The following is a 19,093-nucleotide window of genomic DNA, read 5'->3' as shown; positions in this document are numbered from 1 at the left end:
CAGCTTCTGTTCCCCCCTCATGGCCCTGTCACATTGACATTTACACGAAGTCATTTCGGAGAGTGACTCACCGCATAATGAACACAGTAAATTATTACAGACCGCAGTGCAGCCAGACTGTAACACAATGAGAGGAGTTTCCTCGTGTGGAGCTACAGCCCTAAACACACACTGCTGCTCACAAGTACCGTATTTGACAGGGAAATATGAACACAAGCTCCATGTAAAACGTCAGTTAGGAATCGAGGTCTGTGATTGGTCGGCTTGAGCAGAAGCCGGGCACTGGCCCTGGTTTAACCGGACTCGGTGTTGGGGTAGCTGGATGTGTTGCGGGCTTCTGGTGTGTGTAACCCCCCTCCTCCCCACCCCCACAGGAAGGACTCCAGTACCTTGGGCCAGCAGTGGAAGAAGGGCGTGCCCATCGAGGTCATCCCCATGGCGTACGTGCCCGTTACCAGGGCGATCCTGCGGCGATTCGGCGGGGAGGTGGCCCTGCGCATGGCCGTCAGCAAAGCGGTGCGTCCGAGTTTGGGTCAACGAACCCTTCTGATTGGCTGTTTGATTGTTGGTCCGTTACCCCCCCTGCCCCTCCCATTGGTCCTCTGTGAATGTCACTCACTCCATTGAACCCCGCCCTCCAGGGCCCTGTGGTGACCGACAACAGCAACTTCATCCTGGACTGGAAGTTTGAGAAGGCGCACAACTGGAAGGAGGTCAACACGGCGATAAAGATGATTCCCGGTGAGTCACGTTCCGCCAGAGCGGTCACTGGAGCCGGCGTTTTATCCCTCTTTACCGTCTCATCTCTTATTTGGTGTTTCCTCTCTCACCCCCCCCCCCCCCCCCCCCCCCCCCCTCTCTCCAGGTGTGGTGGAGACGGGTCTGTTTGTAGATATGGCGGAGCGGGTGTACTTTGGGATGGAGGACGGGACCGTCCGAATCAGAGACCCCCCAATACACTGAGGGGCCCCGGCCTTTCTGACCCAGCCCCGCCCCCCGGCCCCACCCTCTTATAACCAGCATTCCACCCAAAGTGCCACAGACCACGCCCTACCCCCTCCTCTATATGGACAAATGAGAAGCCCACCCCACAAACCCCACCCCCAGCCCTGAGGTCTACCTGGAGGGGGAGGCCAGAACAGTTTTAACCGTCATTATTACCCATAAGCCATCTCACCAGGCCCTCTGCATCGACCAGTCACCTGAGGCCCTTGTATGAAATCAGCATGCGGTAGCAAGTTTGTGTGAGGAGTACTGTGGCATGCAGCAACCTCTGTTCTCCCCTCCGTATCCGGAGTCTTAACGTGTGCGGAGAGCATCCACGCAAATCCTAAACCCGCTCGTCCTTATTGACTCAGCTGAGCAGGAGTTACTCATTAATCTTGCGTCTTTTAGCTTTATCCAAACGAGTTCATATCGTCGGCACGAGTCCAAAGTTTGAATGTTTGGAAACGTCGCGCTTTTCTCTTTACGTTTGCCTTGTCATTCCACGTTTCACCTTGAGCGGCCTGTCCTTTTTGATTGCCTGTGTGTGTGTGTGTGTGTGTGTGTGTGTGTGTGTGTGTGTGTGTGTGTGTGTGTGTGTGTGTTTATGCGCTGTAGATAAGTGCCAGTCCACTCTGTGTGTGTGTGCCTTTTCTCTGTGTATCCCCCATTTTAAAACTACTCACGCCTCCTAACTGCTGCTGGACCCGAACGTCACTGATGAGGACAGCGAGCCTACAGAGACCTTTATACTGTGTGTTTCAGGGACCCTGTGATTATTTCTGTGATTGTCCTGTCGTAACGAAGTGTTTCTTTATGTGTACGCTGCTGTTGCTTCTAATCTGTGCGTTTTTTCTGTGCGCTTAAAGTTTGTTCCTCGTGGTGATTCGGTTACATCCTGCTCCTTAATAGGGCGCAGGTTCAATCGCCTACTCAAGGTGGAAATGTCCGTTTGTTGTAAGTTCTTGTGGTTGCTTTGTCTTCACCAGAAGTCGCACTACGGAATTACTGTATTTTATCCCCCCCCCCAGTGTCAGTTTGTTTCGGTACTGTCTTCAAGATACCCTGTTCAGTCTGTACACCGGTGGAGGGGCTCATGTTGGTCACATGTACATTTAATATGGTACTGAGGATCTTACTGGTGCAGCAGGAAATGGATGATAAGTCCCTTCTCAGGACGAATGAATCGTGAACGCATGTCCTGTTTGTTTTTGGTGTTGAGGTGGTGGTCAATGGTATAGTTCTCCTGTTGGAAGACGAATCTGGAGTTAATGTTTAGCTGTAGCCTTATGTAACAAAATCCTTTCTCAAGAGCGTGCGATCAAGGCTTTCGGTGTTCGATTGGCACTGTCTGAAACGTGGTGGTCTTGGTAGGTACGCGTGTTTGGAGCATACCACACAGGACATACGAGAAATATGTCTTGGGCAACATGCATTTTTCTGAATTTAAATATTTAGACAAAGTTGTGCAAATGTATCAAAGTGATTGTTCTGAGTGTATACCTTAAATGTTGTACTTGTTGTTTTCGTGAAAAAAGTGAAAAATAATTGTTGCGCGTTGTAATTATATGTACAGGTGCCTTTTCTTTGGCAGTATGCAGTTGATCAGATCAGGTGTTACTCAGTTTCTGATTGGCTGAGAGCTGGGTGCTACTGGCCTATCAGGACCGTGAGGCTGTCTCTGGCCTTGTCGTCACTGTAAGTCAGGGGTGTCCAATCTGTGGGTGCAGGTTCTTGTTACAGCCCAGCGCCAAGTCACCTGATCCGACGAATGAACTAATCACGGTCTAATCAGGCCCTTGATAAGAAGACTCAGGTGTGATAGTGGGGGGGCTAAAACAGGAACCTGCACCCACACCGGCCCTTTTCGGATAAGATGGGACGCCCCTGCTGTAAGTGCTTTGGGTGTGGCCTTTGGCTCACCGTGATGTGCAGTCCGCTGATGAAGTTTCCACCGAGGACCGAAGAATGGCTGTTTGTGTGGAAAACGGTCTTCTGCTCTGTGTGACGCGCTTTGCCTGTGACATCACTTCCCCCCCCTTATTCAACAGCTAGACTTTGGCCTGCGTTCAGTAAACATTTCACTTCAAATTCGTAGTCAAGATTAAATGCAAATTTTTTATTTATTTTTTTTCCCCCTTCAAACACTGTGTAGTGAGTTTAACGACCAGCGAAATTGCCTCACTAAACTTTATGTGAAGGGGGGAAAAAAAAAAAAACCCATTTAAATACAAGTCGGTGTTTGCAAAATGCTTATTGAATCCAGACCTTTCTTGCGTGTTTTGTTTTGTTTGGTTTTTTCGGTTTTCCTTTTGCACTACGGGGAGGAAATTGTTTTCGGTGATGCCCTCTGGATTTTGATTGGATGACCTTAGCGTGGTTGTCTTGACCTTGCGTGGTTAAAAATAGAAATGTTTTAAGGGATGTGGAGTAGCTGTTCTCAGTTTTTGAGTCCAGAGTTGACGGGTGGAGTTCAGTGCTCAGGGAGACTCGCTCTCCTTTGACTTCTCGTTTCTCTTACGCTGTGTGACCAAAAGTATCTGGACACCCGCTGGTCTGTTTTTCGTGGTTTGGGCTAGGCCCCATAGTTCCAGTGAAGGCAGATATTAATGCAGTGACATCTTAGACGATTCTGTGCTTCCAATTTTTTGGCAACTGTTTGGGGGGAAGGCCCCTTTCTTGTTTCAACGTGACAATGCCCCTGGGCACACAGCGAGGTCCGTATAGAAATGGTTTTGTTGAACGGTGCAGAAGAACTTGACTGGCCTGCACACAATTTAACACCTTTGGGATCAATTGGAAAGCCAACTGCAAGCCAGGCCTAATCACCCAATCAGTGCCCCGACTACACTAATGCTCTTCTGGCTGAATGGAAGCAAATCCCTGCAGCAATGCTAATGCTAATATAAACCTTTCCCAGAAGAGTGGTTGTTGTTAGAGCAGCAAAGGGTGGACCAGCTCCGGACTAATGCCCATAATTTTGGATGAGATGTTGGATGTCAGGTGTCACATACTTTTGGCCATGTAGTGTATGTTCAGTGTGAAGAGCAAGTTGTGCCAGAAGTAGCTCAATATGCATTTTGCATTGTGAATATGAATTTAACATTTGGATTTGTATTTGTATTCTCAACATGAAGTCTTGAATGCACAATTTGAGTCTTTACTGTTTGATTTCACATTTAACAACTTGGGACTTGTGGTGTGTTATCTTGAGAGGAAATTTGAAACGCTAATTTTTTCAAAATCCTTAACTTTTTTTTTCATTCAGATTTTAAAATGGATATTCACATTCGGCTATTTCTGGCACTAATTTCTCTCTCTACTTTTGTGCCTGTAACCTGCTGCTTTGAGTTCACCTGAATTTTAACGAGATTAAGAGATTATGTTGAATTATGTTGGCTCAGGTGACTCCTGTTTGGCCTTCTGACTTGTTCATTTTCATTCTTTACTGAGATTTTTTCTTAATTAGACAGTATTTTCAGACCAATTTTGGAATTCTTTTGGCACTATTATATCTATTATATACACTGTTGCCTCTGTTCAGTTTTTATACACGAGAATGAGAATTGTTGAGTACCAGAAATGATGACAATGACCTGTTTTACAACCACACAGCTAATACAAGACCTGGAACCACTTCTTGTCTTGTCATTTATTGACCTTTTCCTTGTGTTGGCTGATGTGTATTCCGAAAGGACATGCTCTTTCTCCATGATATTAGAAGCTCTCATGCCAACATGCTTTTTTCAACCTAGATTGGCAGGTTACTTTACTGTTTGAATGACCAGTTGACCAAGCAATAGTAAAACCAAGAAATCAGGTCATTTTTTTTATTTGAAGTCAGATTTTTATTACGATAAGTCCTTGAGAGTTAAATGAATTTGTGAGCACTTGGAAAACGACACAGGCCTTTAAAAATTTTTTTTTAAAAATAAAATACTAACACACCACTAGAGGGAGCCAAAACAGCTAAAATCGCCTAGCAGGTTGAGAAAACAAGACCGTTTACTTAATGCTGTAGTTTGTGTAGTTTGCTAATGAATCAATTTTCTAAAAAATGTTTGCCTGGACACATTTAGCAAAGAGGTGGTAATTGTCTTGTTTCTTTGAACGGACTCACTTTATTTAAAAAAAAAAATTTAAAATAAAAAAAAACTTGAAAGACCACTAATCTACATTCGGGTTCATTTGCATTCAGTGCCGGTGTTTCACGCAAAGGCTCCCCAGTTGAGACAGAGCAAACAGGCCTCTTTGCTTAGCAACAGCCTTCTGGAGCTGTGTAACGGTCATGGGGCCTGCCGCACGCCTTCCACCGCGTTCCACGGCTCGAGCGTGTCTGACCGCACAGTTTGCATTGCGCTCGATGTCCTTGCGCTGACATCCTGCGGTTATCCCCCCGATCATGTGATACGGGAGCAGAGAGGGTGGAGTCCACGATGTCGCCTCACAATGGCCGCAGGTGAACAGGAGGCTCGGCACCACCTGACAGCGTGAGAGAAGGTATTTACCTGTAAGAGCAGCCCTCTAGCACGGGGCTCCCTGCCTATGGTCCCGGAGAGCTGTGGGGTCTGCTGGACCTTCTAATTCAGCAGCTCAGATCAGATTGGAGGGACAGGTTACCTGTAATCAGCTGTGTTAACCCTCGCGTTGTCTTCATATTATGCATACACCCTGTGTCCACAGCATCACATTTTTGGTGTTAAGTGTAGGAAGCCGGCATCGAGGGAGCTGTGCGTTTTTGCTGAGACACGGATCAAGGAGACACGTCAAGATGTAAAACCTGCATATTTTTTATTTTTAAATGTATATATCATTTAAAAGTGGTGTGGTTTATTAGGCTTTGCGGTAAGTTTATGTGCACTGCATGAGTTGACAGTAAAATTGCAAAAATATTTAACTGTTTTAAAAGGTTACCTTTAAAAATACATGTATTTGAATATCTGGCAGTGTGTAAATATTGACCGTAATCTCGAACACCGTGACTCGCGCGCACGTTACAGCCGCCCCTTTAACATACAGCCTACTGCTGGGCTCCTGCAAGTTCGCAAGGCCCCCCCCCCCCCCCCCCCCCCGGGCATTTCCGAGGTGTTCTCTGCGAGACAGGAGGCCCAGTCATTCTGGGAAAACCTGGGAGTGGATCCGAGGGGAACGGTGTCGTGCTTCCCAGTGATTTCTCCGTGTCAAGGGCGGAGGGGGCGGGGGGGGGTGCGGTGTCACCATCCAAGCTGGGGAGTGTCTAAGTAAGGTGTTGTGACAGCCCTCTTCCAGTTCACTCTTCTTTCTCGTCTTTCCCTCCATCCCCCCCGTCTGAAAACACCTCCCTTCCTCTGTTCATCTGCAGGGTAGGGTCCACAGGGATGGCCGCCGCGCACCGCAGCTACGACGCCGACTGCTCCCCTCTGCACATATCCCAGCAGCCTTTGCAACTTCCTCTGAGTGCGGGTTTGCAGTGTGACCGTGGGGGGTGGGGGGTGGGGGGGGGGGGGTTCTGTGCACCATGTGATGCCAGCCTGGGCTCGTTTATAATCTGAAGGGGGCGTGCTGGGCGATGTCACATTCAACAAGCGATAGCGGGTTTTTTTCACTGGAAATAACTGAACGCCCCTGGGGGGAGCATGCGACAAATCCTGGCACTTACAGAGACAGCCGTGTGGAGACGTGCAGGGATCAGAGGTGACACTCTGTCGCTTCAAGCAATTCCACTGCAAGTGTATAAAAATAATGCTTTGGTCAGCCATGTTGAGGTTGGCATTTGCAGGTATGCATTAAATACTCTGAATGTAAATTTTAGCAATTTGTGCAATTGGGCAAGAGCTATGGGACAAAAAACCCTAATAAAAAATTATTAGGCCTGGTGTTTTAATGTGTGCAAAATCTGCATATCATTAATGGTTTTTCATAAATGCATAATCAAAATAAGAAACTGAATAAAAACCTTGCATTAATGGTGATTTTGTATATTAAGTGTGAAAATGAACTGTAGTGTTTTGTAATGTTGGCTCTTAATCTTGAAGTAAGTGGATGGACATTGGCTAGGCACGTGACTCAAGAGCATGGTTTTTTTTTTTTCATACCAAGTTTAATGTTTTTTTAATTTGTTTACTACATTCACATGGACTGTGACTTTCAGCAGTTAATTGCATGTGGAAAGTATTTACACCCACAATTCCGTGCACATCAGGAGCTGCAAGAAGTTTTTGTACAGCCTACATGATTTGAGCATTTGTTTTATTTTTCTGGATCACTGGAGTTTTGCCTTAGGCAATCTTTGCAAATAAACAGAAAACACTTCTAATTCACTTCGGTTTTAAAATAAGGCTATTAGCGAAAGATTTAAACGTATTTGCTACAGGATAACATATGTCGGAATTTGCTGAGCAAATTACTTGGCTGCCTTGATTGATTTATCGAGCCATTTCCTTGGCTAATCATTATCCACACACTTATCAGCAAAATGAAATGAGCCAAACGATTTACAAAGTCATCCAAAATACGTAAAAGATGGGGCTGACGAGCAAAAGATAGGATGATTTAAAGTTATTATTTTCATTCAGTAAAAAAATAAAGTAAAAATAGAATATTTCAGGCTGGAACATCTCTTGATATCAATCAGGATTTGTTGCACCGGCAGCGAACAGGTTAAAGTGGCGAAAATAAATTCTGAATGTCCCCCTTGGGTTACGGTATCCGCAATGGCTCCCGGAGCAACAGGATTGCTCCCTCCGTAGCAGCCACGTAGATGTTTCCATCGCCTTCCTCTGTTATCCAATCAGAAAGGAGAACCTCGAAGGCACGGCAACAAATACCCTCAGTCACAAATTCTCCCGTAGCAACGACTTTGATTGACGGGCACTTATGTCCAATGAAGATTTGGCATTATTTCGCGGTCCGCGTAAAAACACCAATTATCTTCTTAGGGCCCGAACGGTCGCCCTCACTGGTCACAATCGTCCGATTACAAGCCAATACATGGCCCCAATAGTTGAAAACTCTTCCCATTGGTTTCTCTTTGGTTGGCCGACCTCTCAATGCCTGCGACCAATGTGCGCCTGATTGACAGAGCGGGCAGCCAATTGCTTTCAATGTTTGATGGGCTGACCATAATTCCGGATTCTTCTATGAGTGACAATCGGCTTGCGCAACCAAGTGTTGATTAGTAAGCGAGCATTTGAGAGTGACAAACCTGGCGTGCAATTAGATTGCGACTCATGCAATTTTCCCGAAACTTGCAAAAATCTCTGTCCAATGCGTGTATGGAAACAGGGTGGGCAGACCGTTGCTAAGGCAGTCTTTACAGTCAAGTATAAAGGGAATATTATGGTGCCCTAGCGGCTGTTTATGTTTTGCTTAGCATAGACGTGGGGAGGGGAAAACAAGAACAATTCCGTTTAACGACATAATATTTCTTTTTTTCTACTTTTATATAAAAACGATTTTTACACCTCACTAGCTACATCAGGTTTTCTTCACTAATGTGCCATTCTCACAAATGGAAAAGGGTTTTCAGTTTGGAAACGTGAGCATTTCGCTTGTGCTCCTGTTGTTACTGAAAGCGCTAACCGGGACTTCTCAAACTCAAGGCTCTGTCGGGAGAGAGCCAGCAACCGCCACCGCCCTGGGGTCAGAAACGGCCGAAGATGGTCCTAGTGTTATGGAGCGGGGTTTGGAAAGTGTTGGCGCTCCCGTTACCGGAGATGTAACTGTTGAAGACGACGAGAACGGGGCGGCCGGAGACGGCGATGAGTTTTCCGGGCAAACTGACTGCGATGAAGGCTTGAAAAGGCAAGTTAGCCTGCTGTCAACTGGCGAGGCACTTCTGTTTTAAAAGTAGTTGGGTGATTTGGCTACATTGTATGACCAAGTTGAACTGTTGTAACGTTACTTTCTGTATGTTATGTTGGGGGCTGCAGTATCTTCCTTTGCAGAGCGGATGTTGGCGAGCTCCTCCTACACTTGTTGGAAGTTGTGAAAAACACCACAGCTAGCTCTGGCTAACACGCTTGTCATTTACGTGCAAGATAATATAATATTATTTGTAGTTTACATAATTTGCAAAAACATGCTTAATGCAGAATCTTAATCTAGCAGATATCGATGGATAAGCATGCAAACGTTGAATAGCTTGCTGGCCGTGATTTTAAGACAACTTTGCTGATCGACAACTATTTTCAACGCGAGTTTGTTTCATTCGACAGTTTGTGTACAGTTAATTTAATGTCAGATGCAGCGCTTTACATGTCAGAATATCGCTAGATATGATCATTGTAGTGCAGAATTTTGACTTTCATTCCCTGACATTGCCGATTGTTTTGAAGCGCATGAGCACAGGGTGTGAACTGGCATAGCGCGAGCCAGCAGCACGAGGTCTCTGCCGAGGAAGTGGGACCTGCTGCAGAGTAGTGGTGCTCGAGACATGTTTTTAACAACTGGACGTGGACGTTGGGCATGTTTTTCGGAAGGTTCTGACAAGTTGGAACCGCGCGTTTGCTTTCATGGTTACGGATGACCCTAACTTGAACGGAACCAGTTTACTTGTATGTGGTATGCTTCTATGCACATAGTCATATTGCGAATAACAACATGTGAAGTTCATCTAGTTGCCCTGTAACGTGACGCCCTTTTCTTTTTTGAAAGTTGTAGATAGGTTGCTAATGCTGTCCCCTTGGCCATATCAAGGCAAGGACGTGTAGCCTACCAAAGATAAGTCTGTCTGCTGAACTGGATCAACGGCCACACGGGGCGAATCTGGGTCGAACACTGAGCCGCGAGACGAGAGTTGCGGCTGAAGAAGTTCGAGCGCAGCGGAGCGTGCCATACACGCGCAAAATTCAATTCCCCAGCCGTTATTTTTTATTAAGTTGCGTCAAGTCAGAGGAAGTACTTACTGTTTTGTTGAGACTGCGGTGATAAGTGTGGTCTGTCTGTCGGGCAAGCTAGCGGCAGAATTTGATGTCGAGCATTCGCGCGGCAGTTGGCAGCCTCACCTGGTGTTGCTGTGATGGCACTCCGCGTGTCAGCGGCTGTTGAGCCGCACTTCATTCAGGCAATAAAAACGCCACGTCCTTATTCATTCTTAACAACGATCCACATTATTGAATATTCACTCAAATTGATGTCAGAATGTAATAACACCTCCCAGGATTACTCTAGCTCCCCGAACGGTAAACACTCCGCGTCACCGAACTTAAGTACATTATGCACTCTGCTACAGGGACAATAATTATTTTTTGAATGGTTTTATAAGTGGATATTTTCTCACAGTGGAAGCACCATGTTATGGTTCAGTTAAACTTTTTTGTTTTTTAGAAACTGATATCTTGCAGCTTTTATTTTGTCTAGGTGTGACATGTTTTTTTAAATCGTTTTTTGTTTTTATTTTTTATTATTTCTTTGCATGTAGTGGCATTGTACTTTGATGACTCCACGGGCTAAACTGTGTCTGAGGCTGATGGAATCTCTTAAGACGTTCACTTGGAGCAGAAGGGTGTGGCTAATTGGTGAAAAGATGCTTTTCAAGGGCACTGCACCTACTGCAACTGTGATATCACCATTCTCCAGTATCTTGAGAAACTTTCAGTGGGTGACCATCTGTGCTTTTGCATGTACTGGTATAACGTATATTTGTGAGCTTTTAAAAAGGAGTATCTGAGATTCAGTGGTCTGTTGGTATGGCAGGTGACTGAAGAGCTGCCATCCATCTAGTTGCAGGTGGGCGAGGCAGACCCTATGCTGATGTAGCACAGAGGTAGCATTATAAAAGACCCACATTTTATCCAGGGCATGTTTGAAAAGGCAAACTTTTCTTCAGTTTGACACCTGGGTGCCACAGCAGTAGCTTTTTTGGGACTGGAAGTTTTAAGAGTGGGATTCTATTTTCCAGGTGAGGTCCCAACCTGTTATACCACGTGTCCTTTACAAATTTACTGTGTGTGTACACGGAGTAGGTGTGTGTGTGTGTGTGTGTGTGTGTTATTGAGCATATGAGTGGTTGTATGTACTGAGTGTGAGTGTGTGCAGCCCTTGAGTGTGTGTTCAGAGTGCTGGTTTGCTGGGAGTGGGAGAGGTGTGTGTTAAGGTTAAGTGTGTGGCAGTGTGCAGGTATCTCTGAGAGCGTGCTCATTGGCTGGGTGTGGCAGTGTGCAGGTTTCTGAGCGTGCTCATTGGCTGGGTGTGGCAGTGTGCAGGTTTCTCTGAGAGCGTGCTCATTGGCTGGGTGTGGCAGTGTGCAGGTTTCTGAGCGTGCTCATTGGCTGGGTGTGGCAGTGTGCCGGTTTCTGAGCGTGCTCATTGGCTGGGTGTGGCAGTGTGCAGGTTTCTGAGCGTGCTCATTGGCTGGGTGTGGCAGTGTGCAGGTTTCTGAGCGTGCTCATTGGCTGGGTGTGGCAGTGTGCAGGTTTCTGAGCGTGCTCATTGGCTGGGTGTGGCAGTGTGCAGGTTTCTGAGCGTGCTCATTGGCTGGGTGTGGCAGTGTGCAGGTTTCTGAGCGTGCTCATTGGCTGGGTGTGACGGTGACTCCGCTCACAGCTTAGAGGCACACGGGGCACTGTGGAGCCGGTGACCAGAGCGGGGCGGGGCAGGGCAGGGCGGGGGGGGGGGGGGGGGGGGGTTGCGGCTCACTGTGGCGTTGCTGAGCGGGGATGCCTCTCTCTCTCTCCCCAGACGTCTGACCTCTGGCTCTACCCTCAACCGCTCAGCGGAGAGGCTAATCCCGTCTGCCAGCAAAACCTGGGGGGGGGGGGGGGGGGGGGGGGGGGGGGGGCGGGGGTCCGAGCGCGGGGTTGGAGGCCGTATTCCTTGCCCTCTCCTGTCCAAGTCCTCACGGCGTCCCCACGGCTTGCTTTCTCCGCACTCGGGCCAATTTCCAGCGTACCCCCCCCCCCCCCCAACCTACTCATTGAGTTCTGTTTCACAGCGAAGTGTAATTCGGCTGGTCAGCGCTGCGCGGTGCGGAGGCTTTCTCTCCGGGTCCTCATTAGGAACTTAAAAAGTGTTCTCTGCCTAAACGAGCATCGTCCCGGCCCCCCTGGCTCCGGATGGGTTGATACCTTCTTAAACCCCGTCGGCCGTGCCGGGAATTAAGAGTGAAACTCGGAGCCCCGTGCTGATGAGCCCAACGCGGGGCAAAGCCCCTACATACGGTTTGAATGCTGTGAATGCAGGAGCGATAATGATTCCGCTTTACTGAACGCTGTGGGAATATTTCATCTTTGCTGAACGCTGTGGGAATATTTCATCTTTACTGAACACTGAGAATCCTTCAGATTTACTGAACACTGAGAATACTTCAGCTGTACTGAACACTGAGAATCCTTCAGCTTTACTGAACACTGAGAATCCTTCAGCTGTACTGAACACAGAATCCTTCAGCTGTACTGAACACCGAGAATCCTTCAGATTTACTGAACACTGAATCCTTCAGCTTTACTGAACTCTCAGAAACCTTAAGCTTTACTGAACACTGATGATCATTTGGATTTTCTGAACACAGTTGAGATTTAGTTGGTTCAGTTTTTACTGAACACCTGGTGGTAGGTTCATTATTTACTGATTGTTGTGGGAGAGACTTTATAATTTTGAGTTTGGCATTGAAGGAGTTTTGTGTGTGTGGTCACCGATGGCAAAAGTCCATTTCGGGTTCCATTTTCGCTCTGTTTTGATTGTAAATGCAGCAACAGGCTACACGTGGAAGAAAAGCCATCTTGGCTCCGCTGATGAAGCCATCTTGGCTCTGTTGATGGCAGCGGCAGGTCACATGTGGATTATGTGTCATGTCAATTGTCATTACCAGGGTTAATTATTTTTATGTAAGGGTACCATTTTAAACATGGTACGTAATAAAAATAAAAATTCAGAAAGCACATTGATGATGTGGTTTCATTGCTGTTTTTATAGATGCATTTTTCATCCTCGAGTTCAGCATGAAGTTTAAGGATATCATAGTATCACCGTGCATCGAGGAAGACGCGTGAAAGGAAACTAATTTTAAAACGCAGTTTGATTGCACACTGGTGTGTTGTTATTCTGGTTTCCTCTTTTATTTATTTATTTATTTTGTTTGGGGGTGGGGGGCAGCCGGGGTATCCAAATGTCTGAATATCCCAGTTTCTGGCCTTGCACCCTACTTTTTACCCATTGCTCGAAGTACATAAGAATCCAAGGCAAAGCTACTCCAGAATGCATACTTTGCTAGGCCGCTAGAGGGCGCTGATTTTAAAAAAGCACAGTATTATTCAAAGAGAAGCTGCCAGCTAGAGATTAATGGCCAAGCTTGGAATAACAACCATCAGCATTGCCTGCTTGTCATGAGCCTGGGACAGTGAGCAGTCCTCATGTGTCAGCGATGGTGACATGAAACGAGGAATGTTGTTCTGCCAATGAAAATCTTCCAGTGTGTTGGCTGACAAGTTGTGTATCGCCACCTGGTGGCCGTGTTTGACTTTACCTGCGCGGACAGGTAGATGATGTGTGCCGCGACAGCAGCGTCCGACCGCTCGTCTCCGCGGAGCAGACGCGCCAAAGCGCCCAACGCGTCCTTATAAGGGCGTCGGTGTTTGTCCCAGAAATAGCTTCCGTTTGTTCTGCTTCGGAGCTGAAGGTTTTGTCTCGATTCATCGGCGCTCGCTGTCCCCTGTTGAAAGAGCTCGCGCTCCGCTGTAGACAGTTTGCCGTACAGGAGATGGGCACTCCTCCAGCTCCGGAGTGAAAAAACGTCTCTCATCCCCGACTGATTAGCGCCTAAGCCTGCTTTCAAAAGCCTCCTCTTGCAGACATTTTTTTTTTCTGTAGCTGTCTACTGCTCTCAGCTGCCGTCTGTGATTTTCATTTTTATTTTTATGAAGCTGGAGGGATGATGAGGGGCTCTCTCGGCTCACTGGTGTGTTCTGCGGGACAGTCTGCCCCTCCCAGAAAGGGGGAAAGGGGCCTTTTTTTTTTTTTTTTTTTTGGAAGGTTGTCATGTTTTCTAGAACTCCACTGCTTTCTAGAAGTCAGTGTTCTAGAACTCCACTGCTTTCTAGAAGTCAGTGTTCTAGAACTCCACTGCTTTCTAGAAGTCAGTGTTCTAGAACTCCACTGCTTTCAGTCACCGGCAGTGATTGTGACATCAGCAGTGGAATGTTCACCTGACATTCTAATCACATATTTGTGTGTGTGTGTGTGTGTGTGTGTGTGTGTGTTCGTGCGGCATTGGTGGGTGCGTGCACGCATGTATATGTATGCATGTGCATGCAGCATTGGTGTGTAAGCGTGTGTCCTGCAGGTGCCCTAACGACCACACCTGTGCCTGTGTCTGCAGGGTAAGGTGACCCCTGCCTGGTTTGGGCGGGGCTTTACCGTACCCTCTCCCCCCCCCCCCCCCGAGACCCCGCCCTCGCGGCCCAGACACCGTGTTTGCCCGCGGCTCTATCACCTGACCGCGTGATACAGCTTACCGCTACCGGGCCGGTAGAGGTGTTTACTCGAGGACTGCAGACCGCCAGGACCCTGTTTGAGCAGTCCCGCCTAGTGCCCGTTTCGAATGACCGAGAGGGAGTTTTGCGTAGGGCTGAGCGCCCGTCGTAATGTTTGACTTTCCATTTCTGTGTTTGTGTTTCACTTCTAGAAATGACACTTCCTCAGCTGATCCTGTGTTAGGAGCCAGCTACTCACTGCTTAGTCACTGCAGGCCTTTCACATTATCTTTGCGGTCTTCTGTTGACTACATTTTCCAGTGTTATTTTACTGAACACGCCTTCACTGAGTGCAGTGTTTCTGTACAGGTCCCCAGCTATTGGTGCCCAACCGGATGACCCGTTTATATTTTAGAACGTACCACCCCCCCCCCCCCCGCCCCCTCATCTATTGAAAAGTGGACAGTGTTGGATCCTGGGGCAGGTGATGATGTAAAAGGTGATGAAAACCACGCCCAGACCTGCGTGTTTACGGCTGGACTGACGAGGGCGTCAGGTCTGGAAGCGGCAGCGGTTATACGTGCCGCAGGACAGGAAGTAGTTTACCCGTCTGCAGCCAATCACAGTGCTGGGAAGGTGTCGGGGCCGGTGGTGATGGGATGAAAGTCGACGCGCGACTCCATTAAGACCGCCGCTCCGGACGAGTCCCGGGCCTCTTTACCGCTAACTAGCGATGCAGCCGCCAGGATGGCGGGAATGGCGAGAGCGTTGTGGTTATTGGTCGAGTGGCGCTTCGTTAACCCGTCTGGCGGTTGGCTGACTGCAGGCGGGTTTAGCTGGCCGCGGTTAGGTTGATCTAACGGACCGCTCCTTCACCTCGCTGTGGAATGGATCGTGTGGCTTTGTGTGCCTGGCGGTTTGTGTATTTGACCTGGCGGTGGTCATAAGTGGACTCGGCTGCTGATTGGTTGCCGATAGTTCATGGGCCTGGTTTTGTTAACGGGTGGCAGTCCAACGGTTTTTCCCCTCAGAGTTTGGGTGAAATCATTTTTAAATTAATTTTTACTTCAAAACCCCCCCCCCCGCCCCCCCCACAGGGTCCCCCCCCCGCCCCCCCCCACAGTGCCCCCCCCCCTCTCTCCAGCACATCCGTCGGTTGTTTCGTGGCGGTTTCTGAGTCCATCCGTCTCTCCGCTCTGAACCCCGCTCGCTCTTCCTCGCGGCACTTCATCACCCGTCTGATTAGCGTCTCTGCTAATAGCCCTCATCTGTTATCGGCGCAGGGGTTTGTCAGTTTGAGTGAGGGAGCCTTCCAGCCAATGGGGAGGCGGGAACCGGAGCACCGCTCTGCCGCACGTAACCTGTTTATCCCCTGTTGCCACGGTTTCCTGGGAGGGCTTTGTAATGCTGATTGGCGATCGTTGTTTTTGTTGTTTTTTTTTTTTGTTTGTTTCTTTTTTCGAAAAGATTTATTGTGGTGTGGTTGTTGTTGTATCGTGTGACTTGTTTGTATAGTTTAATCTGGTGGGACTTCCAAGTTAAAAGTATTCATAAAATTTCAATCAAATAAATAGACACAGAGTTTGCAATAAGGAGATCTCTGAAATGCTGCTGTACCGGCTGATCTTGAGCTGGCCGTGTTAGACGGAACTTAATGAAAACTTGATAAACCTGCAGCAGAAATGCACTCCCCCTTCTATGCTTCTACTGTGTGTGTGTGTGTGTGTCTGTGTCTGTGTCCCTGTGTGTGTGTGTGTGTGTGTGTGTGTGTGTTTAATTCCACTGTGCAGCAGCTCGGTGTCGCAGCAGGTGTGAGAATAGCATCTGTCCAATCACCCGGGGTTAAAAGAAACACACACGCGTACAGACACACACACACACACACACACACACACACACAGTCCCACAAACTACTTGGGTGCCTGATTTTTAAGGAGGAATTTGAATAGATGGTTGATTAGATTAACCCCCAGTAGATTTTAATACCAAGTGGACTCACTGCTGTGAGATGCATGGGGGGAGGGGGTGGGGGCATGGGGGCTCCTTTAAATGTGGACCGACCCCCTTTTTTTTTTTTTTTTGTTGGCTTGGCCCATTGGCTCCTCCTCCCCTTCCCCAAACTAAACTTCCCCAGCACAACCCCAGCCTGTACACACGGCTGTTTTAAGAGGAAGTGATACGCCCTCCTGCCGAAAACAGCCCCTGTTTGAAAAGTGGCAGAACTGGCTGAGAGATAACGCGGTTAGTAGAGAAGCAAGCTGACTGTCTGCCACACTTACCCCAATAACCGGCCCCCCCACCGGTGATGAAATCACACCCTGTTAGCGACAGTCAGGCTGCTGGTGGGAGTGGACACCTGTGGACTCTGGTGGACAGGTGAGTGTCCGGGTGGGGGGGCGGGCGGTGAGATGAGAGAGTTTCCCGGGGAAAGCGGGGGTCCTGTGACGTGTGGCTCCCCCAGCAGAAGGGGTCCTGGTCAGCTGGAAGCTCTGTTCATGCAGAGAGGCCGTGCTGAAGAGGAAACCGTACTGAAGATGCACTACTGGCTGGGCGGCAGCAAGTACAACCTGTTGAAAGGAACAGCTGGTGCACTCACCAAGTACTACAGGAGAGATTTGGTGCTGATCTGATGAGTGGCATATCGCTCGCCAGGAGCTGTGGGCAGTTTGCGTGTCACGTTTAGGCATTTAGCGAACGCTCTTATCTAGAGCAACTTGCACAGATTACTCGTGGTGTTCATGAGAAGGTAAAGCAACAGTAACCTTACCCCCCCGCCCCCCCCCAGACCTTGCCGGGACGAGGCAAACTCCCAGTTATAGTGTTCCAGCTACTTATTTCAAATAAATACAGCAAAAAATGTATTTATTTATTCATCTGAAACAGAGAGGGAGAGCTGAGTGTTGTTTGTGTGTGAATGAACGCTTGGAGCGAGCGCTCTGTGCTAGCCGAGCGGCGGGCTAAGGGACGGGGGGCGCGTGGCAGGGCTTTTTCGCGGTACGGCGGACGCACGCGCACGTGACCGTCTGCCCGTCCGCCGGTCGCCACGGCCGCGGCGTTTCGGGTCGCCTCGTAGCGAGGCTCTATAAACACACACCGTCTGCGTGAACCCGTCTCCTGGCGCCGAAACTTTCCTCAAAAGTTCCCGGCGAGTGAAAGTCCTCGTGCAGCGGCGCGGAAAGGCGGCTAATTCCTTCTTTTATTATTTTTTTTTTTTCTTCCTTTTTTCCTTCTAGTGTCTGTTTACAAACCTGCTGTGATGTCGTGGCACAGAATTTGCCCCACTTGCATGGCGGTAATGCGGGACCTCGAGGGGATTGGGCGGGGGGGGGGGGGGGGGAGTTGAGACGCGTAGGCTGACACTGATTCCCGCCTTCCCTCGTGTCCCCACGGCAACGCTTCACACGGGCCGTCTGGCACAGGGACCTGTCAGCCGTCTCGCTCCCGCTTGCCTACTGCTTAGCAACAGCGAATCAAGCGCACCGATCCCCGCGACTAGCCAGCCAATTAGACGGGAGGAGGAGGTGGGGGAGGGGTGGGGGGGGGAGTGTTTGGAATTTGAGTTCGGCGCGTCTGAGCGGAGAGGAGCGAGTGGATGGAGGGAGGGAGGGAGGGGTGGATGAAAGGATGGATAGATTGAGGCAGGGATGGAGTTCGTGTCCTTGTTTTGTTTCCGACGGAAAACTCTGTAACCAGGGAAAGTTGTGAGTTTTATTAATAGCAGCCTGTCCCCAAACTAGCTGTGCAGGTGGACACAGGTGGGACTGCGCATCGGGGTGGGGGGGGAGGGGGTGTTCATCAGATTCTTCTGTACACTCTCTCACACACACGCGCGCGCACACACACGCATGCACAAAAAGCTAACAGGAGTTGGACACTGTTTGGTTATCTGCACATTTCATGTCTGTGTGTCTCTCTATATACATAAATAACATTTTATTTAAAAAATTTCAGTAGCTTTACTTTATTAAATGTTTTGTTATTGTTGACATATTCCTGGTTTGAGGAGCTCTTGCTGCCAATGAAACAGGCTTCCACTTTCTGATGAACTTCAAACTTAAAAATGTTTTTTTTTCCCCAGTGGAGTCTTGTGGCAGCGGCGCTGAACTCTGGTGTGGACTGCAGGCGGGTTTGTGAGCATCGCGGCTCTGGTGGGGGCTGCGGGTGGGTTTGTGAGCATCGCGGCTCTGGTGGGGGCTGCGGGTGGGTTTGTGAGCATCGCGGCTCTGGTGGGGGCTGCGGGTGGGTTTGTGAGCATCGCGGCTCTGGTGGGGGCTGCGGGTGGGTTTGTGAGCATCGCGGCTCTGGGCTGGTCTGAGCAGCGAGGGAGAGCCACAGTGGTCAGGCAGCGTGCGCCGGTGTTGTTGCAGAAAACACACCCTGCCGAACTGCCGCACTGGGCGGAGGAGAGAGAGAGAGAGAGAGAGGGAGGGAGGGAGGGAGGGAGGGAGGGAGGGAGGGAGAGAGGGAGAGAGGGAGAGAGGGAGAGAGGGAGAGAGAGAGAGAGAGAGAGAGAGAGAGAGAGAGAGAGAGAGAGAGAGAGAGAGAGAGAGAGAGAGAGAGAGAGAGAGAGGGAGAGAGGGAGAGAGGGAGAGAGGGAGGGAGGGAAGGGGAGGAGAGAGCCAGGGAAAGGGAAAGGGAGAGAGCGAGAGCGAGAGAGTGAGAGGTGAAGAGGCTCGGACAGACACTAGGACCCATTGAACCTCTCTGCAGTTGGCTCCCCA

The 19,093-nt window shown here is 48.9% G+C and overlaps 2 protein-coding genes across 2 annotated transcripts in view; both read left to right on the top strand.

Annotated features, from left to right (window-relative positions):
* rpia (ribose 5-phosphate isomerase A (ribose 5-phosphate epimerase)) overlaps positions 1-3,236 on the top strand; it is a 6,959-nt gene extending 3,723 nt beyond the window's left edge. Inside the window, exons 7-9 of the mRNA XM_035419600.1 lie at positions 375-516; positions 642-741; positions 866-3,236. Of these exons, the coding sequence (XP_035275491.1) occupies positions 375-516; positions 642-741; positions 866-963 (340 nt within the window). The 3' untranslated portion in view covers positions 964-3,236. The remainder of the gene's footprint in view (positions 1-374; positions 517-641; positions 742-865) is intronic.
* A 4,936-nt stretch (positions 3,237-8,172) lies between these two features.
* The window catches only part of eif2ak3 (eukaryotic translation initiation factor 2-alpha kinase 3), a 35,845-nt gene continuing 24,924 nt past the window's right edge, over positions 8,173-19,093 (top strand). The window contains exon 1 of the mRNA XM_035416700.1: positions 8,173-8,766. Within this exon, the coding sequence (XP_035272591.1) occupies positions 8,474-8,766 (293 nt within the window). The 5' untranslated portion in view covers positions 8,173-8,473. The remainder of the gene's footprint in view (positions 8,767-19,093) is intronic.

Source organism: Anguilla anguilla, chromosome 5, assembly GCF_013347855.1.
Source record: "Anguilla anguilla isolate fAngAng1 chromosome 5, fAngAng1.pri, whole genome shotgun sequence".
NCBI classification, from domain to species: Eukaryota; Metazoa; Chordata; class Actinopteri; order Anguilliformes; family Anguillidae; genus Anguilla; species Anguilla anguilla.
Note: the sequence above shows the minus strand (reverse complement) of the source record. Positions and strands in the feature narration are given on the sequence as shown.